We start from the raw sequence: 20,789 nt of genomic DNA, 5'->3' as shown, positions 1-20,789 counted from the left end.
CATGTCACTATAAATTTATATAAGCCTTGCTTGTTCAATATTCAATGCAAAACTTGTTTGGGTCCCTATTAAAATGTTAAGTTGTTCAACGGGCCAAAGTTGAACAACTTAACATTTTAACGCGGCTTTGTTCAGTTTAGAATTTTGGCCCACTCTGTATTTGAGTTTGACACCCCTGATGTAGATGCACATATCTGTTGGACATATTTACTTTACAAAAGAGAAGTGTGAAATATCTCTCTTGTTGCCCTATTTTTAATTTTACTTTAATGAATGTTTGGATATATTTTGTCTCTGGCTCATAGATAGCCCAGCCAAGGCAGCCTTAACCTAAAGGGAGTCCCAGGGCTGAACAAACCTCAACAACACCCACGGCCTCAACGCTCAACCTGCTATTAATTCTCACTGTTGACTGGTTGTTTAGATTGTTTTGATTGGTTGATGTGTTAAAAAAGGTTTGATAGAGTGGAATTTCCAAGGGAACAATGGTCGGCATGGAAAACATTAACCTTTTGACAGACAAGACTTATGCCGACATTAAACTGAAGTGGAGTAGTACTTTCTGATTTGGTGATACCTCGAGGGTCACAACAATTCATTAGATTAAGCCCATGACGCAGTAAATTAAATGATCCAGACACGTTTCTAACTGGACACTTTCTAATATGCGTCTGCCTTGGAGACTTTGTATATTCATGTATCATTTTATTTCATTAATACTTGTTTATATTGACAAATGTTGTGTTTTAGACTTTAATATTGCTCAATTATGGAGACTTATCACGTATGTCTAGCTTGTGTAGCTGCTAGCTCCTAGTAGCCTATAGGCTACCATGTTTACTTTTTGAAAATGACTTGACTAAAATACAAGAAAAGACAAACCCTGTGTGTTTATTGGAGGACATTTAACTTGTCCAGCTTTACACAAGGGAATACTTCACAGGATTGCTTGCAACGGCACTTGTATCGTATATTTTTGATGTAAGCAAAGATAAAAACGTTTTTTTTATTCAATACTAAAATCAGATCGGGACACCCTTATTATACAACATGACTGACACATGATTTGGAAGGCTTTGGATCATGAACTGATATTCAACAACCCTACACTTACATATGAAAATGAACGTATTAATGCAAGGCACTAACTATGACATGAACTCCAACTAGTACAACAAGCCAAATTGATAACCTTTGAGAGTGTTTTAATAACACAAAGTAATCTCACTTAATTTCCCAAAGTGATTGTCTCATAGACCCAGGTCAAACAAACCAGCAGCACTGTCGTTTGCATGTTACCTGGGCTTTAGCGACATCCTCTTGGCTGTCGAGGACGGCAGGCACAGCTGTACACACTGCTATCGTCACCATCATGATGACAGCCTTGACAGTCCATGGAGCTTCCATAGTTATTGTCCTGCAGATAGAGAATACGTCTTAGCTCTGCACACTTGCAAAGTCCTCAATTATTTCCTGCTAAAGTATTTGAGATGGGAGGTTAAGAGCAGAGAAAGATGCAAGACTGGGCACGGAGCATTCCGCTGACTGTCTGAACAAGCACCTTCTGAAGAAATATGTAAATTGTCATTATTTAGATCAACACTGAGATAACACTGAGTTTGGTAAAATGAGCTTCATTGCTCAACTAGTTTGTACCTGCAAACATATTATGACAGGATCAAAATGCAGAGTTTCTGTTTACCTTCCACTGTTTTTCCTTTCTACACTTTTTCTGCCACATGCATATTTCAGATCTGGTGAAAAGGCACTACAAATCTAATCCTAATCTGCTCCATAAACTGAATCGTCAGAAAGACGAAATCAAAAAGCCAATGGAACATGTTGGGGAAACTTTGGAATAGGGTTGTCCACTTCTGATACAACGCAGATATGGAAGACTTACGTCTTAAGGGGGGTGGGGGTGTGTGTGGAGGTGTGTGTGTGTGTGTGGGGGGGGGGGGTGTATATATTTTCAAGTATTTGTTATATATATATATATATATATATATATATATATATATATATATATATATATATATATATCCTATATATAGAAGCCCGGGCGTTTAATTCACAAAATCATTTTTGGAAACGGGCGTTTAAAAGAAGCAGGCGGTTATTTGCACAAGGCTTTTATTTATTTTTGCACCAGGCCATTATTTGGTTACAAGAGTTACTGTCCAGTATTTTTTTTTTCCGTATAAAAAACTTTACATATAAAAGCTATGTAAACATACAAACAAAAAAACAAGACTATCAAAAGACAAGAGATCAACAAGGCATCAACATGGCAGTAGTGCAACAATTGTCAAATAGAATACCAATACTGAAAATAAATAAAGTTTTTAAATAAAGCAGCCTACCGGGAAAAATACAATTATGCTACCAAGTACTTAAGTATAAAACCCACCATCAAAACAGAACAATAATAGTGTAATTTAAATAAAATAAAGGCTACAGTATTCCAAGTTTTAAATAAAGCAGCATACAGGAAAAATTAAATTATGGTACCAAGTACTCAATAAAACCATCAAAACAATAATACTGCAGCAAACGCAACCCCAAATGCAACTCAAACCCAGTCATCATCCTCCTCCTCCTCTCCTTCTTCCTCCTCCTCTACCTCCCCCTCCTCTCCCTCACCCCCGTCATCATCATCCTCCTCTTCAATCACAAGTTCATTGAGGAACTGCTGTTTCTCATCACTCTCCTCCTCTTCCTGAACCACAGCAGCACCCTGCTGTCCAGCCCTCAACAGCATCTTTCTGCCTGCCTGACATGGCTGTCCCTCCTTAAGGCAGTAAATGAGCTGGTCCTCACTCCCATCAGCTGCCACCGTCAGCCCACATACCTTGTAGGATACCAGAAAGCAACAATCAGCTATGGCTACAGTTTACAACACGCGCACACACACACGCACATACCCACAGCCAGCCAGCTTATTTTGAATGAGTTGATCAGTGTCCCGATCCAGACCATCCCAGGCGAGCAGGACCCAGGCGAGCAGGATGCGGCGGGAAGGGGCTCTCAGGTTCCCTGACTTGGTGTAGGTCTTGTCTTTATCACCAGCCATCCAGTTATCATAGTAGTCACGGTGCTGCGCTTTGAAAGGGCCATTCCACACAACATCGGGGGCCTGCAGGTACTTTGTGCAACCTCCAGATATAACAGTCATTGTAAGGTTGTAGCCCCTTTTGAGCTCTGCCTTCGTGGCCTCGCTGATATGGCATCGGTACGAGTCCCATGCAATTCAAGCCATGGAGAGGAAACAAGAATAGCGCAGAGAGCTTCACTTACGGTTCACCATATGAGAACTAAGTTCCCTCGCCGATCCTTGGGTCCATTGGTCCTTTTTTGATCTTGCCCTCATCAGAACCAGGTGAGCAGATTGATAAATGAGTGCAGGCTTGTCGCTGAGTGGGCGTGCTGCGCTTAGCGTGGGCGGGGGCGTGTCCGAGTGCGCTGTCAGCGGGTCCTCTGGAAGGTCCCGCATCGGAGGGAGACGCAAACTGCGCATGTGCCGCAACATATAACCTACCATGATTACCTTTTGTAAATTACTTTTTAGAAATTAATTTGTGAAAGACCAACCTTGTGTGCTTGTTGGAGGACATTTACATGTTAACTTGTTATCCAGCTTTGCACAAGTAAACACATTTTATGTACTTTCTTACTTACACCTATTACCCCTTCTGGGGCTCAGGGCGTCTACAAGAGTTCCTCAAGCATCTCAGTCTTGAGCCAACATGTGTTTCATTGCTTACCTCTCCTTCTTTTACCCTTGAGGGACTGCCTTGTGGTTTTTGAGGCCTGGTTTACGGACAATATGGCCTATCCAACGGCAATGTGGTTTGAGGGATCTCTTCCTCTGCTGGTTTTCGGTCGGTGCGTTGCCACAGTTCTTGGTTGTCGATGGTGTTAGGCCAGAGGATCTGGAGGAGTTGACGTACACTGGTGTTGATGATTGACTGGATTTTGTTGGTGGTGTTTGCAGTGGTCCTCCTTGTCTCAGCACCATGGAGTAGGACTGCCTTCACTATGCTGTTTTTAATATCCTTATCTTTGTTTTCATGGCTAGGTGTTTTCTCCGTTCCAGATGTCCTTTAGTTGTAGGTAAGCGATCCTAGCCTGGCCAATCCTTTTACATGCATTTTACATGCAAGCTGATATAATCCACATTTTTTGCTGATATTGAACCGGAACCTGATATCAATATCAGATCAGGACACACCTACTTTAGAGACACTATATATTCTCGTTCTAATAATCAGCCTTCTTAATTAATTTGAAGATTAAGAACAATGTCCTGAGTTGTCCTTGGTTCCATCCCGGGCTCGGGATCCTTCTGTGGGGAGTTTGCATGTTCTCCCCGTGACTGCATGGGTTCCCTCCGGGTACTCCGGTTTCCTCCAACCTCTAAAGACATGCACCTGATGATAGGTTGATTGGCAACACTAAATGGTCCCTAGTGTGTGAATGTGAGTGTGAATGTTGTCTGTCTATCTGTGTTGGCCCTGCGATGAGGAGGCGATGGCGACTTGTCCACGTTCTGTTTGGTTGTGGACTCATTTTGCACTCTTGTTTGTTTTTGTCACCATGACAACTCATTAGTTTTCACCTTTCATGTCATGCACCTGATTGACATGGACTCAAGCAACTGTTAAGCACCACAGTCCTATTTAAGCCTGTAGTTGCCAGACAGTCGGTCTGGCGACATCAACCTCTACACACCCTTGTTATCCATGCCGATGATCCATGCTCCCTTTCTCGTTCCAAGTAAGTTTTCGTTATTCATGCCATAGTTTGCAAGTTTTGTTTTATGTCAATAATTTATGTTGTAGTAATAGTTTTGTTTTCATAGCCAAGTCTTGTACCTCCGCTGAAAGCGCCTTTTGTTTATACCCTTTGTTATTTTTGTTACATTTTCGAGTTAATAATGAATGGGCACGTTTTTCCTTTGTTTGTTTCTGTCTTTTTGGTACTTGTATGATTAAATAATCATCTCCTACCTCACGCTGTCGTCCGGAGCTGTCCGTCCTGCATTCCGGGAGAACAAACCTCGACCCGACACGTCACACGTGACAGAAATACAGTTATCTATCATATTTGGAAGGGGCTCAACACTATGTATGGAGGCACATAATTAGATGCTGCTGTCGGGGGATTACTAATAAATACAGTGTTCGCCAGAGGGGATCGCTTTGTGATCCGCATTAAAAAGCAATAATCGGCAATAGATCACCAAATACTGATCGGTGGCTGATCGATTAGCACATCCCTAATAAAACGGCATTGCAAGCGTGAATTGGACATATGAGATGTTATCAATTTCTATCTTTGATTAAAATGATGAGGGACTGAATACACTTACTGATGCGATAATGATAAAAGTCTACAAGCTGGAGACATTATGCCAGCCATAGACAAAGGCCAGGTTACAAATAATCACATTTTATTTGTATATATTCATGTTACAAACAGGATTGATGAAAAACACATATTGTACAATTATGTCAGTTGTTTCCATCTACATGGAGAAATATTTAAGAGAAATATACATCGAAAAAGTCCCTTTAGTAGTTGGTGCAGCGCAGGAAGTAGCTGTTCCTCAGCACGCGGAACAATCTCCCGGTCTTCAAGTCGTACTCAAACATGTAGGGCCCGCTGTAGATGTATGTGAAACCTGCAAATCACACTTTCATTGTCAGCTTATACTTTCTTTCATTTTTAAGCGCTCGTTTTGCTCCTCAATTAGAGATGTTCGATAATATCGGACTGCCGATATTATCGGCCGATAAATGCTTTAAAATGTAATATCCGAAATCATCGATATCGGTTTAAAAATTATCGGTATTGGTTTCAAAAAGTAAAATTTATGACTTTTTAAAACGCCGCTGTGTACACGGATGTAGTGAGAAGTACAGAGCGCCAATAAACCTTAAAGGCATTGCCTTTGCGTGCCGGCCCAGTCACATAATATCTACAGCTTTTCACACACATATGAATGCAATACATAGTTGGTCAACGGCCATTCAGGTCACACTGGGGGTGGCCGTATAAACAACTTTAACACTGTTACAAATATGCGCCACACTGTGAACCCACACCAAACAAGAATGACTAACACATTTCGGGAGAACATCCGCACCGTAACACAACATAAACACAGCAGAACAAATACCCAGAACCCCTTGGAGCACTAACTCTTCCGGGACGCTACAATATGCACCCCTGCCCACCTCAACCTCCTCATGCCGTCTCAAGGAGAGCATGTCCCAAATTCCAAGCTGCTGTTTTGAGGCATGTTGAAAAAAAATATTACACTTTGTAACTTCAATAATAAATATTGCAATGCCATGTTGGCATTTTTTTCCATTGCTTGAAATTATTTATTTTGGAAAACCTTGTTACATTGTTTAATGCATCCAGCGGGGCAACACAAAAAAATTAGGCATAATAATTTGTTAATTCCACGACTGTATATATCGGTATCGGTAATTGAGAGTTGGACAATATCAGAATATCGAATATCGGCAAAAAAGCCATATAGGACATTTCTATCCTTAATCCATCTTACATACAGATGATCCTGTTCAGAGTCACAGTTTTATGTTTTATTTATTTATTTATTAGAAGCCCTACGATGTCATCCAAATGTTCTGCGCCTTGTCAGGCTCCTGGCAGAGGAACCAAGCCCCAGAGGAAGCTGCGTACCATAGAAGAAAATGTGCAACTCCCAATTGCTTTGTTAAAAGAAGGTAGCACAGTTACGCACAAATTGCCGCAACACGGTCAGAAGGAGGCGATCGCTGCGATGTGACAGACGATGGAGAGAGACAATCCTCCGTGTTATCAATCGACACATTAATGTCAGTTATAAAAATAGCATACATGTCATCTGTACCCAAATTGTATCTTTGACTCAATGGCTGTTTTGGAGCAAGCAGACGCTAAAAATAATCAATATTTCTACGGATGCATCTGATAATTATCCTAACGGCAATTATGATGTCACATTGATTCCGCTAATGAAAAATCAACTGATAAAACAAGTTGATAATAATAAAGGCTTATCATCTCTGTGTTTGCAGTTGGTCTCTCTGTTGTGGCGTTGCTGCTGCCTGGCTCCTCAACCCTTCCCCCACTGTCTGGTCGCATGTTTGCGATATCATGATACTGCATCATTGCGCAGCAGATACCGACCGGTGTGGGCTTTCTTCAACATTTCCAAAGAAGACATTTGACTTATCGTTTTGTAAAACGTGTTCTGCAGAAATTAGACGGAGGGTTAAAAACACGCTTTAACACAATCAAATCGGATAAGTCATCTTAAAAAAAATCACTAATGGGAATATTTATGGAAGCAATACAAGGCTACCTGTCCTGCTAAATCGAGACCGAGCGTTATTAACGGTGACCGCAGCAAACATAAAGCCACAGGTGACGAGAAAGCGTTTGATAAGAGGTAACAGTTTAAAAGGAAATACCCAAGGGGGAATCAACTTGACAACAAAATGAGTTGTTGATGTTTAATTTCATGGTTCTTCCGGTGGCACAGGCAACTGTAACTTTTAGGATTTCTTAGAGTAAAAAAGTGCAATTTAACATTCTATATATTCTTTGTTACATTCAGGGAAAAATGCAATTGTATTTACATGCATTTCATATTTTTCAACAAGAGAGATGACTCCACTGGTATCGATGCAGAATGCAGAATCCTTTTGGCTTAATTTGGCGCTCTGAGATCCGAGAGCCAGTTCCAACTCGTGGTGCCCAAGACCGGACTTAAAACTAGGGGAGACAGGGCCTTCTCTGTGGTTGGCCCTAAGCTCTGGAACACTCTGCCCTTCCATATTCGAACTGCTCCCACAGTGGAGTGTTTTAAGTCTCGTCTTAAGACCCATTTTTATTCTCTGGCTTTTAACACTACGTGAGTAGTTTAGTCCTCGGTTGCCGTCTGTGTTTTAAAATTTTGATTTCTATTTACTGTTTTAATTGGTTTCACCCTTAAACTTGTTTTTAATCATATTTATTTTATATTGTTTTTATATTGGTTTAATTTGTATTTATTTATTTTTATTTATTGTTATAAATTTTCTTTTTTCTTTTCATTCAGTCATTGGTGGAGCTCAGGTTAGTATTTGAATGTTGTTTATAATATTGTTGTGCAGCCCTTTGGAAACATTTAAATGTGCTATATATATATATAAAGTGGATTGGATAATTAAATTGGCCTCATTTATTTGTTGTGTTTGAGTGTGTTTGTTTTTTTTTCATTTTTTGAAATCATATTCAGATTGTTTAAGTTGCTGGTTGTCTATCAATTAAATCACTGAAAAGATGAAATATCAATAACATTTCAAAATTATTTTGCTCTACGCAATGATTCTAACTATTTGCATGGGTCAAAATTATAGTAGGTAATGTATTTGTAACACATTTTTGTTAATTAATTAAAAAAATATAAGTTGAAATTATCCTTATCCGTACTTTAGATTTGTATGTTTTGTTATGGGCAATCTTTTGTAAACACATATAAATAAATATCGGTTATCGGTTGTAAAGGTCTGTAAATTATCGGTTTTTGGTATCTGTTCAAATTTCCATTATTATACTACCCTAAGTATACTTCCTATATTTAAAAAACTTATAGCACCATGCATTTTTTTTTGCATTTTGATCATTCCAGCGCACCATCACAGGCACCATCAGAATACTTTCGGCGTGCTAAATAATAAAAAGTAAAATCACACTCGAAGAGTTTCTAATAGTCCAGAAAATATGATGCATGTTATATTTGTGTGTTGCATTGTCCACAACATAGTAAATGCTACAGGAATGATAATATGAAGGTGGAGGGAAATGAGTGTCTCCATTGTGACGGCTGGCAGTACATACTGTCGTGGAAATTTCTTAAAGACGATCTTTTAGTGACAAATAGCTTTAAAATAATTTATTAAAGTAACAAACAAATAATAACAAGCTTTGCAAAGCGAGACCAAACCAGAACGACACATCCGTTCGTTCCAGCTTGTTCTAACTCCTTTAGAATATGAAATGACAATTATACATTCTCAGAAGTCCCACCCTCCATGTTCATTAACATTCAGTACACCAGTGGAATGAATACCCAAAGTCCTGTGAAGGGGAGAGGGTGTCGTTTGCCCAGAAGGGGGGGCGGGGTTGGGGGGGGTCACTCAGGAAAGGGGACCAATTTAGCCCAGAGGGGGGTCAAAAATAGATGACACATAAGCTGAGCCCAAAAAACAACTTTTGGTACCCAGTTCAAAGAACATCATCTATTTAAACGAGTGAAAGTAATTTTGCTATCACAATGCAAAATCCTAATTTAAATAGGGCGCTTTGCATGACTTTTGCACTTGTTATTAATTGTGCATCTCTTAGTACATCACCTATAGAAACACGCTTGGGCAGATAAAACTTAATATTGAAGTATTATTGATCACTTTAAATTTTGTTAAAACTTTTTAAAACTCTGCACTAGTTTTTCACTAAAAGTACAAACTCTATTTGCTTTTATAATACTTTACTCACCTCGATACTGGAAAGCTGCCGTCACTTTATCCAGGCCAGCAAAGGTCTGATGAATAAGTTTGGGGAACCCATAGTCCACACTGTTCGCAGCCTCATCGAAACTGAAAAAATAATTTAAAAAAGGTGAACGGAAGACCATGAAATATTTTTTTCTAAAAATAATGATTCAAACTTCAAACTTACCTGTAGTAATTACTGCCGACGAAAAACAGAGTTTTTCTTGATTGCACGTCATATAAAGCTGCGTCGATTTTCTTCACACTTCTAGGCAGACCAAAGCTGCTGAGTGTTTTGGGAAAGCCTCGGACCAGATCGTAGCCAGAGAAAGCCCACACTTGACGGTCTGCAGGCAGACGTCAGACAATGAAATATATTGCAAAAAATGCAAAAAAATACAAAGTACCTTTGAAGATGTAGATTTTGTCTGACTGCTGACTCTCGTAAGCAGCGTCGATGTCGGCAGGAGCGTTGGGCCAAAAACTGGTGATGAGACTTTGCTGAGGCGATCTGCTCTGAGGGTAGCTTCGCCAGAAGAACCTGGGGTCACACAAGCAAAGTCATTTCAAAATGTTTATTGGTGTTTCCTACGTGACTGCAACCTACTCAAGGATGTGGGCTCAAGGACTTCATCATCTAGTTTGCATAATTGACCATGACTCATGTGCAATCAATTCAGATGAATGCTGCATGAGAGGGGAGTAGCGATGTGGAAGAACCACTGTCACTTTTTTAAAAGCAAGATGGCGTGTGCGGAAGTCGCTTCCTAGCGCTCCCACTGTCAGACACGGCACCGCAGCCACACGTGCAGGTTTAAAAATGTTTTTTAATGATAGTGTTGTCAACAAAAGCAGTTTTCTACACCAAAAATGAATCAGTTTATTATTGTACAGCCCCAAAATTTCATTCGAAGAGAAACGTTCAAGTATCTTTATGTTTGGCTTGACCGGGAATCTATGGTCACAATATTTTTTTTTTTTACAAAACATTCGCGATTATCCCAAATTCCCGGTTTTCCGGGACATTTTTACCCATTGAAAATGAATTGGCCATTTTGTGGACTTGCATAACTCCCACATTTCTCACCCATTAAGAACCCTTAAACCACCCACACACACAACTCACCTTGAAAAACCAAACTACGATCCAGGTTAACAAAAATAAATAAAAAATCCAGGGATTTTCAGAATTTACAGTTTTCGAAAGTCCTGATTTTAACTCTTGCTGGAAAGTTTTCATATTCCATATTTTTTAACCATTTATAACAAATAATTTATCTTCGTTGGGACAACAAAATTACCTTTTGGTTTTTGTACATATTCCCAGACTTCCCGAAATTCCCGGATTTCTCGAAATTCCAAGAATTCCGAAATACCCATTTTCAATTCAAACTGTCACTTCATCAATATTTTTCAATCGATTCCAACAAATTCCAACACCAACCCTGTTATGATCCGCTACCCGGATCACAATCTATTTACGTTTTCGGTTCATTTGAGTTTGTGTGTCTCAGTTGCCATGACGGCAGATTACTTTCAACTGCCTCAGGTTAGTGTTCGGGACGCGCACCTGTTGCCCGGGCACTAATCAGAGGGCTATTAAGTCCATGCCCTGGTCTCACTCGGGTTGGCTTCCTAGATTGTTTCATACAACAGATGATGATGTTTGTCTCCTGCTCTGTACCTGCTATCTTCCACGCTAGGCTCTTTTTACCTTCTAGCTTCCACGTTACCTCCTTTAGTTTTTGCCTTAAGTGCTATGAGCACGTTTTTCTTTGTTACCGTCTGATTTATTTCTAAATAAATAATTTGTTCCCGCCTGCACGCTGTGTCTGAAGCCTGATCTGCATTCCTGGGAGAACAAACCCCACATCACGAAGCGACCCGGTCATCACAAACCCATTATTAACATCTAGAACAATTGTGCTATTATCAATATATTGAAAATGTTCCGGTTTTCTCGAAATTTCCAAATTTCCAGGAAATTCCTATTCAAATGAATGGATGCATTTACAGTTCTGCAATGCGCTTAATTCTCTAAAATGTGTGTAATTCCGACATTTCAACCATCCACCTACACTACTGTCCTAATATATTGAACACAAAACATATTTTTCCCTTTTCCAAAATTCCTGTTTTTCTCAAAATGTTCTCCCTGTGGCAATGAATGGGCATTATACAATCTAACATATCCCACATTTCTCATTTGATTTGAACTGTTTTAACATCCACACACTCCACTCCCCCTGGACATTCAAGCCAGCATGGTACCCTGTTCCGAAAATTCCCTGATTACCTTGAATTACCAGGAATTTACCCCCATTGAAAATGAATGAACAATATACAAACCTCTCCATATCCCACATTTCTCATCCGATTCAAATTGTTCCAACATCCACACACTCCATACATGCTGGAATTGCAAATTTTAGTCCTTCGCTGATACCTGTCTTTGAAGAAGAGCATCTCTCCACGCAGAGTGGCGACAGCATCTAAAACCATGGTTGAGTCGCAAGCATCAGGGGTGGTGGGGGGTGTAGGTCCAGGCTTATGAGGATCCGTATTTGGACCTGGAAGTTGAAACATTTCCGGTTGGTTAGAGCAGTGGTTCTCAAATGTGGGTTTGCGTACCCCTGGGGGTACTTGAAGGTATGCCAAGGGGCACGTGAGATTTTTAAATATAGAAACAATTCAAAAATCCTTTATATATACATATTTATTGAATAATACTTCAAGAAAATATGAATGTAAGCCCATAAACTGTGAAAAAAATACAACAATGCAATATTCAGTGTTGACAGCTAGATTTTTTGTTCCATAAATATTGATGTTAAAGATTTATTTTTTTTGTGAAGAAATATTTGGAATTAAGTTCATGAATCCAGATGGATCTCTATTACAATCTCCAAAGACGGCACTTTAAGTTGATGATTACTTCTATGTGTAGAAATATTTATTTATAATTGAATCACTTGTTTATTTTCCAACAAGTTTTTTAGTTATTTTTATATCTTTTTTTCCAAATAGTTCAAGAAAGACCACTACTGTTATACGATTTAATAAAACAGAAACTGATGACATAGTGCTGTATTTTACTTCTTTATCTATTTTTTTCAACCAAAAATGCTTTGCTCTGATTAGGGGGTACTTGATTTAAAAAAATGTTCACAGGGGGTACATCACTGAAAAAAGGTTGAGAACCACTGGGTTAGAGGAAGGTTATAAGGTCCATACGCACCGTAAAGAGATTGGATGCCTTTGACATCATCTTGGGGCAGAAGAAAAGTGTCTGGGTTTCTGTACGAGTACATGGGGTACATGAGGGCCCCGGGGTCATCAGAATGAGACAAGCCGAGGGAGTGACCAAACTCATGGGCTGCTACCATGAAGAGAACATATCCTGCAGCACAAAACAGTAAATTACATTTTTACAGCTTTTGAATAATTGGAGTTCTGCATAAAAAAACAACAACAAAATAAAAACCCCTGAATAACTTACCAGAATTAGAGCGGAAAGTGAAGGTCTCGTCATCATCAAAGTGGGCGTCTCCACCAATGCCAGGCGCTGGAGCGAAGGCGTGGGCCAGGGTTCCATCACGGCCATCAAAGGGGTAATAATCTCCATGCGCTGCCAAAAAGAACATAATCAGTGGTGCCAAACCAACACACTGCTTCTTTCATGGCTTAACTGACGTGATGGCATAAAGTCCTGCCTTTGATAATCTGCAACCAATGACGAGTTCTAGGGATATTATAGTTACCCTTCAGACTATCTGCTCCCATGCCGGTCACCTGGTAAGTTCCTATATTTGGCCAAATATTGAAGCAGGGCATCAGGTGGTGGATTCCTGACTGGGAAAGTCGGATCTTCAGCTGAGCTTTTAAAATGTATTCCTAGTTTTGGCCAGGTGACAATATCCACTATGTTCTAGCCCAATTACAAAATCAATGAATTTTCGGTTTGCTACATAAAGAAGTAATAAAATAATACTAACGACAACAGCAAACTTGTCTAAAAAAACGATTCTGCAAAAAACCCTCCATACCTTTGTTGTTCATTCGTAAAAAGCCAATAGTGAACTAATTCTGCGTCATCATGTAAGAGTGTACAAAGTGTTTAAGAGTTTAGTATGTAGGCTTGGGCTTCAGGCATCGATGCGAACAACTAGGATTTACATTCCGATTCCATAGGAAATGTCCATATTATTACTTCTGCGGTCCCTAGAAGGTTTCTCGTTGTTCCCATTGTGTTGAGTTTTTTTTTGCCCTGATGTGAAATCTGAGCCGAGGATGTCGTTTGTGCAGCCTTTGGAGACACTTGTGATTAAGGGTTATATGAATACATTTTGATTGATTGATTGATAAAACCCTGATCGGAACTGCCCTATCCGTCAAATAAACAATGGAATATGTGTTAATATTTTTTTTGAGGTTTTCAAAAATAAGGTTAAACTTAGTGAACGTGTACACCTGTTCAAAGAAACTTCATAACACATATATTTAAGTTCAAAGGATTGATATTTTGGGCTTCACGGTGGCAGAGGGGTTAGTGCGTCTGCCTCACAATACGAAGTTCCTGTAGTCCTGCGTTCGAATCCAGGCTCGGGATCTTTCTGTGTGGAGTTTGCATGTTCTCCCCGTGAATGCGTGGGTTCCCTCCGGGTACTCCGGCTTCCTCCCACCTCCAAAGACATGCACCTGGGGATAGGTTGATTGGCAACACTAAATGGTCCCTAGTGTGTGAATGTGAGTGTGAATGTTGTCTGTCTATCTGTGTTGGCCCTGCAATGAGGTGGCGACTTGTCCAGGGTGTACCCCGCCTTCCGCCCGATTGTAGCAGAGATAGGCGCCAGCGCCCCCCGCGACACCAAAAAAAGGGAATAAGCGGTAGAAAATGGATGGATTGATATTTTTGGTATACTGCATGTAACAATTGTAAATTTTATAAGTTTTAGACCCTTCCTCTTAAGAGAATCGGAATTACGAACTGTTGGGAACTGGAATCAGAACAAGGAACCGGCACAGTAATCTTCCAAATCCAAACAATACCCAAACCTAAGATGGAAACTGGGCCGCAATGCCTATAGCTATGCACTGAGAATGTAGCGATAAGAACATGTCCTATCACGGTTCTTGTCACCAAAATGATCACGATGATCATTATTATCATGGTATTGTTGAATGTGCTCAAAAAGTTCTCATACCCACACACAAAAACTGCATTTAGTTGAGATAATAATGAGTCTTATATTGGAATATTGGATTCATTATTTAAATTAATTTTAACTATTAAATGAACCTAACATATGACCTTTTTATCAACGTGGAAAATATTGGACACAATGTGTTGTCAAGCTTATGAGATGTGATGCAAGTGTAAGCCTCTGTGACGCTACTGTTCATTTTTTAAATGTTTTTATTTTATTTTTTTATAAATGGCTGTGATGATAATGTCAATGAGGGATTTCTAATCACTTCTATGTTGGAATTTCTATATATATTAAAAAGTTAAAAAGTTAAAGTACCCATGATTGTCACACACACAAGGTGTGGCGAAACTATTCTCTGCATTTGATCCATCACCCTTAATCACCCCCTGGGAGGTGAGGGGAGCAATGAGTAGCAGGAGTGGCCGCGCCCGGGAAAAATTTTTGGTGATTCAACCCCCAAATCCAACCCTTGATGCTGAGTGTCAAGCAGAGAGGAAATGGGTCAATTTTTATAGTCTTTGGTATGACTTGGCCAGGGTTTGAACTCACGACCTACTATTGATACTGTTGTTGACATTATTCATTTTTGTTTGACTACCTTTGGATTGTTTTGTGTCATGTTTGTGTGTCCTCTCAAGTGCTCTGTCGATTGCAATTCTGAATGTTGCTGGGCCGGGTTTGGTTTTGGAATTGGAATTGTATTATTATGGTATTATTGTGTACTATTTTGTTGGACTAATTAAAATAAAAATGAAATTAAAAACACTGAAATGTTGATATTTTTAAATGACTAAAATCTATAGAACCACTATTTTGCATGTTCTGTGTTTTTTATGCTTTACTGATTGTCAAGGCGAGGGTCGAGTTAAAGAGGTTCGTTCTCCCGGAATACTCCGGACCAAGGCGTGAAGAAGGTAGGATTAGATTTTTTAGGCAAATCACCCAACTACCTAAATACAGGCAAGAACAAAAAAGGCAAGCGTGCCTAAAACACGTGAAGCTAGGACTTAGCATAAGCTATGGCATGAAACAAACACTTGGCATAAACTTTGAATCAGACATGAACCAAACAAAACTTGCTTGGCATAAACGGTGTGACACAAACAGGAACTAAAAGAGTCCAAAAACTAACAAAATGTAACAAAAACATATTTCAGACCACAGATCATGACACTGATAAGTGTTCTGACGGGTGATGTGGTGTCCCACTCTTTCACTAGTTCTTGAATGCATCGTAAAATATGTAGTGTCGTATAGTTCCATCAATCTGTTCTAAGAGAGCACAGCTTGTGTAGGTTCAATGTGCACAATTAAATAGCTTAGTTGCTCGGACAGCTGTGTGTTATATAAGTGTAGATTGTGGTATAACGTTTCGTAATGGGGAAAGATGTTAATGTATCTTGTTTTCATGTTAGCATTTAAGCCAGTGGGGCAGTCCATCTGTGAGTTTATTAAAGTGCGGCTATTAATCAGGGTTTTTTTGATCATTTTATTTAAAAAAGTACTAATTAATACTATTAATCGTTACATATCTACTTTATACAAATCTCACTGTGATCCGTGAAAAAGCACAAGTAAAATGTAAATTAATAAATGACAGGGCACTCCAAATGAAATGAATGTATACTAATTTGCTTATGATGCTAATATATGATAGCGACATCTCAGGACCACTAAAAGTTGACTGTGACATATCTTTACATTTGACTGACAGCAACACTGTTGTAGTTGTGTAACATTTGGCAGGCAGCAAGAGCACAAAAACACTAATGGCGAGTCTGTGCATGCAGCAGAAAACAACCTTTGGCTTTTCTCCGCTCCAGGAGAAAGAGTTTGTTTATGCTTGTTGATCAGACATCTTGTGAGAGCGCTCACTTTTTTGAGGTTAGTTCAGAGGTTGGCAACCTTTACTATCAAGAAATCTATTCTGTCCCCTCTTGCACGGAACACAAAAAGTCATGTAGCAGCAAATCATAACACACCTTATAAACTTGCATTTTACAAACCCCGTTTCCATATGAGTTGGGAAATTGTGTTAGATGTAAATATAAACGGAATACAATGATTTGCAAATCAATTTCAACCCATATTCAATTGAATGCACTACAAAGACAAGATATTTGATGTTCAAACTTACAAACTTTATTTTATTTTTGCAAATAATAATCAACTTAGAATTTCATGGCTGCCACACATGTCAAAGTAGTTGGGAAATGGCATGTTCACCACTGTGTTACATCACCTTTTCTTTTAACAACAGTCAATAAACGTTTGGGAACTGAGGAAACTAATTGTTGAAGCTTTGAAAGTGGAATTCTTTCCCATTTTTGTTTTATGTAGAGCTTCAGTCGTTCAACAGTCCGGGGTCTCAGCTGTCGTATTTTACGCTTCATAATGCGCCACACATTTTTGATGGGACACAGGTCTGGACTGCAGGCGGGCCAGGAAAGTACCTGCGCTCTTTTTTTACGAAGCCACACTGTTGTAACACGTGCTGAATGTGGCTTGGCATTGTCTTGCTGAAATAAGCAGGGGCGTCCATGAAAAAGACGGCGCTTAGTTGGCAGCATATTGTTGTTCCAAAACCTGTATGGACTTTTCAGCATTAATGGTGCCTTCATAGATGTGTAAGTTACCCATGCCTTGGGCACTAGTTTACCCCCATACATAACAGATACTGGCTTTTGAACTTTGCGTCGATAACAGTCTGGATGGTTCGCTTCCCCTTTGGTCCGGATGACAAAATGTCGAATATTTCCAAAAACAATTTGAAATGTGGACTCGTCAGACCCCAGAACACTTTTTCATTTTGCATCAGTCTATCTTAGATGATCTCGGGCCCAGAAGCCGGCGGCGTTTCTGGATGTTGTTGATAAATGGCTAGTAGAGCTTTGACTTGCACTTACAGATGTAGCGACAAACTGTATTTAGTGACAGTGGTTTTCTGAAGTGTTCCTGAGCCCATGTGGTGATATCGTTTAGAGATTGATGTCGGTTTTTGATACAGTGCCGTCAGAGGGATCGAAGGTCACGGTCATTCAATTTTGGTTTCCGGCCATGCCGCTTACGTGGAGTGATTTCTCCAGATTCTCTGAACCTTTTGATGATATTATGGACCGTAGATGTTGAAATCCCTAAATTTCTTGCAATTGCACTTTGAGAAACGTTGTTCTTAAACTGTTTGACTATTTGCTCACACTGTTGTGGACAAAGTGGTGTACCTCGCCCCATCTTTTCTTGTGAAAGACTGAGCATTTTTGGGGAAGGTGTTTTTATACCCAATCATGGCACCCACCTGTTCCCAATTATTCTGCACACCTGTGGGATGTTACAAATTAGTGTTTGATGAGCATTCCTCAACTTTATCAGTATTTATTGCCACCTTTCCCAACTTCTTTGTCACGTGTTGCTGGCATCAAATTCTAAAGTTAATGATTATTTGCAAAAAAAAAACAAAAAAACAAGTTTATCAGTTTGAACATCAAATATGTTGTCTTTGTAGCATATTCAACTGAATATGGGTTGAAAAGGGGATGTATCAAACGTAGAGAGTCCAAGTGGTGTAGGTTGTTACACATTACTAATTTCATTCGAACAATATTATTATTAAACTTTGACATCAAAATTCATTTTAACTTAACTATTATTATATTGTCTTTTACAGGTAACTGATTCATATGGAGAAACACAACTTCAAATGTTTCCAAAAGCAAACCAAAAAAAAACATGCGGCCCTCTGAGGGGAGCAATGACTACAATGTGAGCCTCAATGAAAATTAGTTTGACAACCCTGGCATATAGGGACCAACAAAGTCAAATTTGCAAAAAATGTTAAAGTTTGGAACCTAACTGAAATATTCAGGAAAAATATATTATTTTAAAAATCTAAAAAAAATCAAAAAAACCTCATAGATTAAAATGAAAGAGTGAAGTGAATTCTATAGTCCCTTTCTCTAGTGACTCAAAGCGCTTTACATTGTAAAACCCAATATCTAAGTTAGATTTTTAAACCAGTGTGGGTGGCACGGGGAGCAGGTGGCTAAAGTGTCTTGCCCAAGGACACAACGGCAGTAACTAGGAAGCGGGCATTGAACCTGGAACCCTCAAATTGCTGGCACGACCACTCTACCAACCAAGCTATACCGAGTCAATTTCAGCACTTACACATTATAGACACAAAGTGCAAAGCCCAGAAAGACAGGCCCAAACTGACTTTGAACTTAATTTTTGTTTAGTATTAATTATTTTTTGGGGCTTTTTTCAATGTTTTTTCTACTCACATTGTCGACCAAAAGAGATCATGATGTCTGCTGTGCCGCTGTAGAGTCGAGTAAATCTAAGAGGAGTCACTTTGGCCCAAACGTCCAGAGCTCTTACTATGGAATCATCCACCTCTGACTGGGACATGTCTGGTGTGTAGTTCTCTATCCTGCACGTAAAATAAATAAATAATATGAAGCATAAAGTTTGGTTAAGTGATCATGAAATCATGAACCTGTATGTCAGACTATTTTTCTGCCACTTGAGGTTGTTTCCGAAGATGGAGAATCTGGCAAAATGATTGTCGGGAACGCCACAGCGAGGCTTCTTCATCATCTCCAAGGTGTCCGCATCCAGCGTGCCTGTGATTTGTAAACCAAAGAATCTTTGCATCTCACTCAGACGCCTGCTCAGCGGACTAATCCCCCGTCTGGACGGAGGGCCACTCTCCTCCGTAAGATTGAAGAACTTCTGCAGGTAACCCTGGGGGAAGAAAGATGAAAGACATGCAAAAGGGGCAACTCAGCAGAAACAGAAAAAGTAATCTCACCTCTGCCAGACTCTCAGCTTCTGTAGGAATCTGTGGTACTGGAATACAATAAACTGCAAGCGCCAAATTGAGGACAATGCACAGCCTAAAGAATGTCATCTTTTTGTGTGCTCAAAGTAAATGTGAATACAGATCTTCTGTACGCTACTTAAATAGTGTTTGCACGCCCAGGAAGGGAGATGAGGGGTGGGCTTGTTGAGCAACTTTGCTCTTAAATCTCAGGTATGACCAATGGAGAAGCCGTTATTAGTCATCAACTAACATGCAATTAAGATACAACACATAACACATGCAAATAAATACATACATGAAAAGAACTCGACCATTTTCAGCATTCTATTTTAGGGGGGGATTTTCAGGGCCTTAAACTCATACTGTACTTGCCAACCCTCCCGGATTTTCCAGGAGACTCCCGAAATTCAGCGCCTCTCCCAAAAAACCTCCCGAGACAAATTTTCTACCGAAAATCTCCCGAAATTCAGGCGAAACTGGAGGTCACGCCCCCTCCAGCTCCATGCGGACATGAGTGATGGGTCGACAGCCTGTTTTCACATCCGCTTTTCCACAATATAAACAGCGTGCCTGCCAAATGACGTTATAACTGTAGAATGCTAGGAGACGAGTTCTTGGTTTCTTATGTGGGTTTATTGTTAGGCAGTTTCATTAACGTCCTCCCAGCGCGGTAACAACACACAACAACAGCAGTCACGTTTTCGTCTACCGTAAAGCAGTTTGTCTGCTGTAAACAGCAATGTTGTGACACTCTTAAACAGGACAATACCGCCATCTACTGTATATGCATATGTGACAATAACCTCTACAGCTTTTAGAGAGTGCAGTGCACAACTGCGCACACAACAAGGAGACGGAGCAGAAGAACGAGGAAGATACAGCCATGGCGACGCCGTCGACGAGTATGAAGGAATACGCTTTTAAGTTCCAAGCCGCAGCAGCGATTGGACCTGGATAGCCTCCGGGAAGAAGTAGTGGACTACCAAGTGCTTGGCAGTGAAGATCTTCCTCAGGAAACAAAGATTGACCGGTTTTGGGCCATGATGGAAGATTCCAGACTCTAGTGCATTGGATGAAAGCACTTTTGTGCGTGCCACACAGCAATGCATCATCAGAGAGGGTGTTCAGCATGGTTAGAACAATAGTGATAGAATAGAACAAGGATGGACACTTCAACCCTTAACTCAACAATGAGTAGATGAGTGT

At 39.9% G+C, this 20,789-nt stretch overlaps 1 protein-coding gene across 1 annotated transcript in view; it reads right to left on the bottom strand.

Moving 5' to 3' along the window:
• The window catches only part of LOC133550446 (uncharacterized), a 33,263-nt gene extending 13,578 nt beyond the window's left edge, over window positions 1-19,685 (bottom strand). The window contains exons 1-12 of the mRNA XM_061896428.1: window positions 19,572-19,685; window positions 19,257-19,504; window positions 19,042-19,190; window positions 13,051-13,179; window positions 12,790-12,951; window positions 11,998-12,121; window positions 9,959-10,092; window positions 9,739-9,898; window positions 9,556-9,656; window positions 5,575-5,683; window positions 3,298-3,509; window positions 1,300-1,436 (exon numbers count right to left, since the gene is read on the bottom strand). Of these exons, the coding sequence (XP_061752412.1) occupies window positions 1,300-1,436; window positions 3,298-3,509; window positions 5,575-5,683; window positions 9,556-9,656; window positions 9,739-9,898; window positions 9,959-10,092; window positions 11,998-12,121; window positions 12,790-12,951; window positions 13,051-13,179; window positions 19,042-19,190; window positions 19,257-19,504; window positions 19,572-19,670 (1,764 nt within the window). The 5' untranslated portion in view covers window positions 19,671-19,685. The remainder of the gene's footprint in view (window positions 1-1,299; window positions 1,437-3,297; window positions 3,510-5,574; window positions 5,684-9,555; window positions 9,657-9,738; window positions 9,899-9,958; window positions 10,093-11,997; window positions 12,122-12,789; window positions 12,952-13,050; window positions 13,180-19,041; window positions 19,191-19,256; window positions 19,505-19,571) is intronic.
• Window positions 19,686-20,789: the final 1,104 nt, after the last annotated feature.

The sequence above is a fragment of the Nerophis ophidion genome, linkage group LG04 (genome assembly GCF_033978795.1).
Source record: "Nerophis ophidion isolate RoL-2023_Sa linkage group LG04, RoL_Noph_v1.0, whole genome shotgun sequence".
Lineage (NCBI taxonomy): Eukaryota > Metazoa > Chordata > Actinopteri > Syngnathiformes > Syngnathidae > Nerophis > Nerophis ophidion.
Note: the sequence above shows the minus strand (reverse complement) of the source record. Positions and strands in the feature narration are given on the sequence as shown.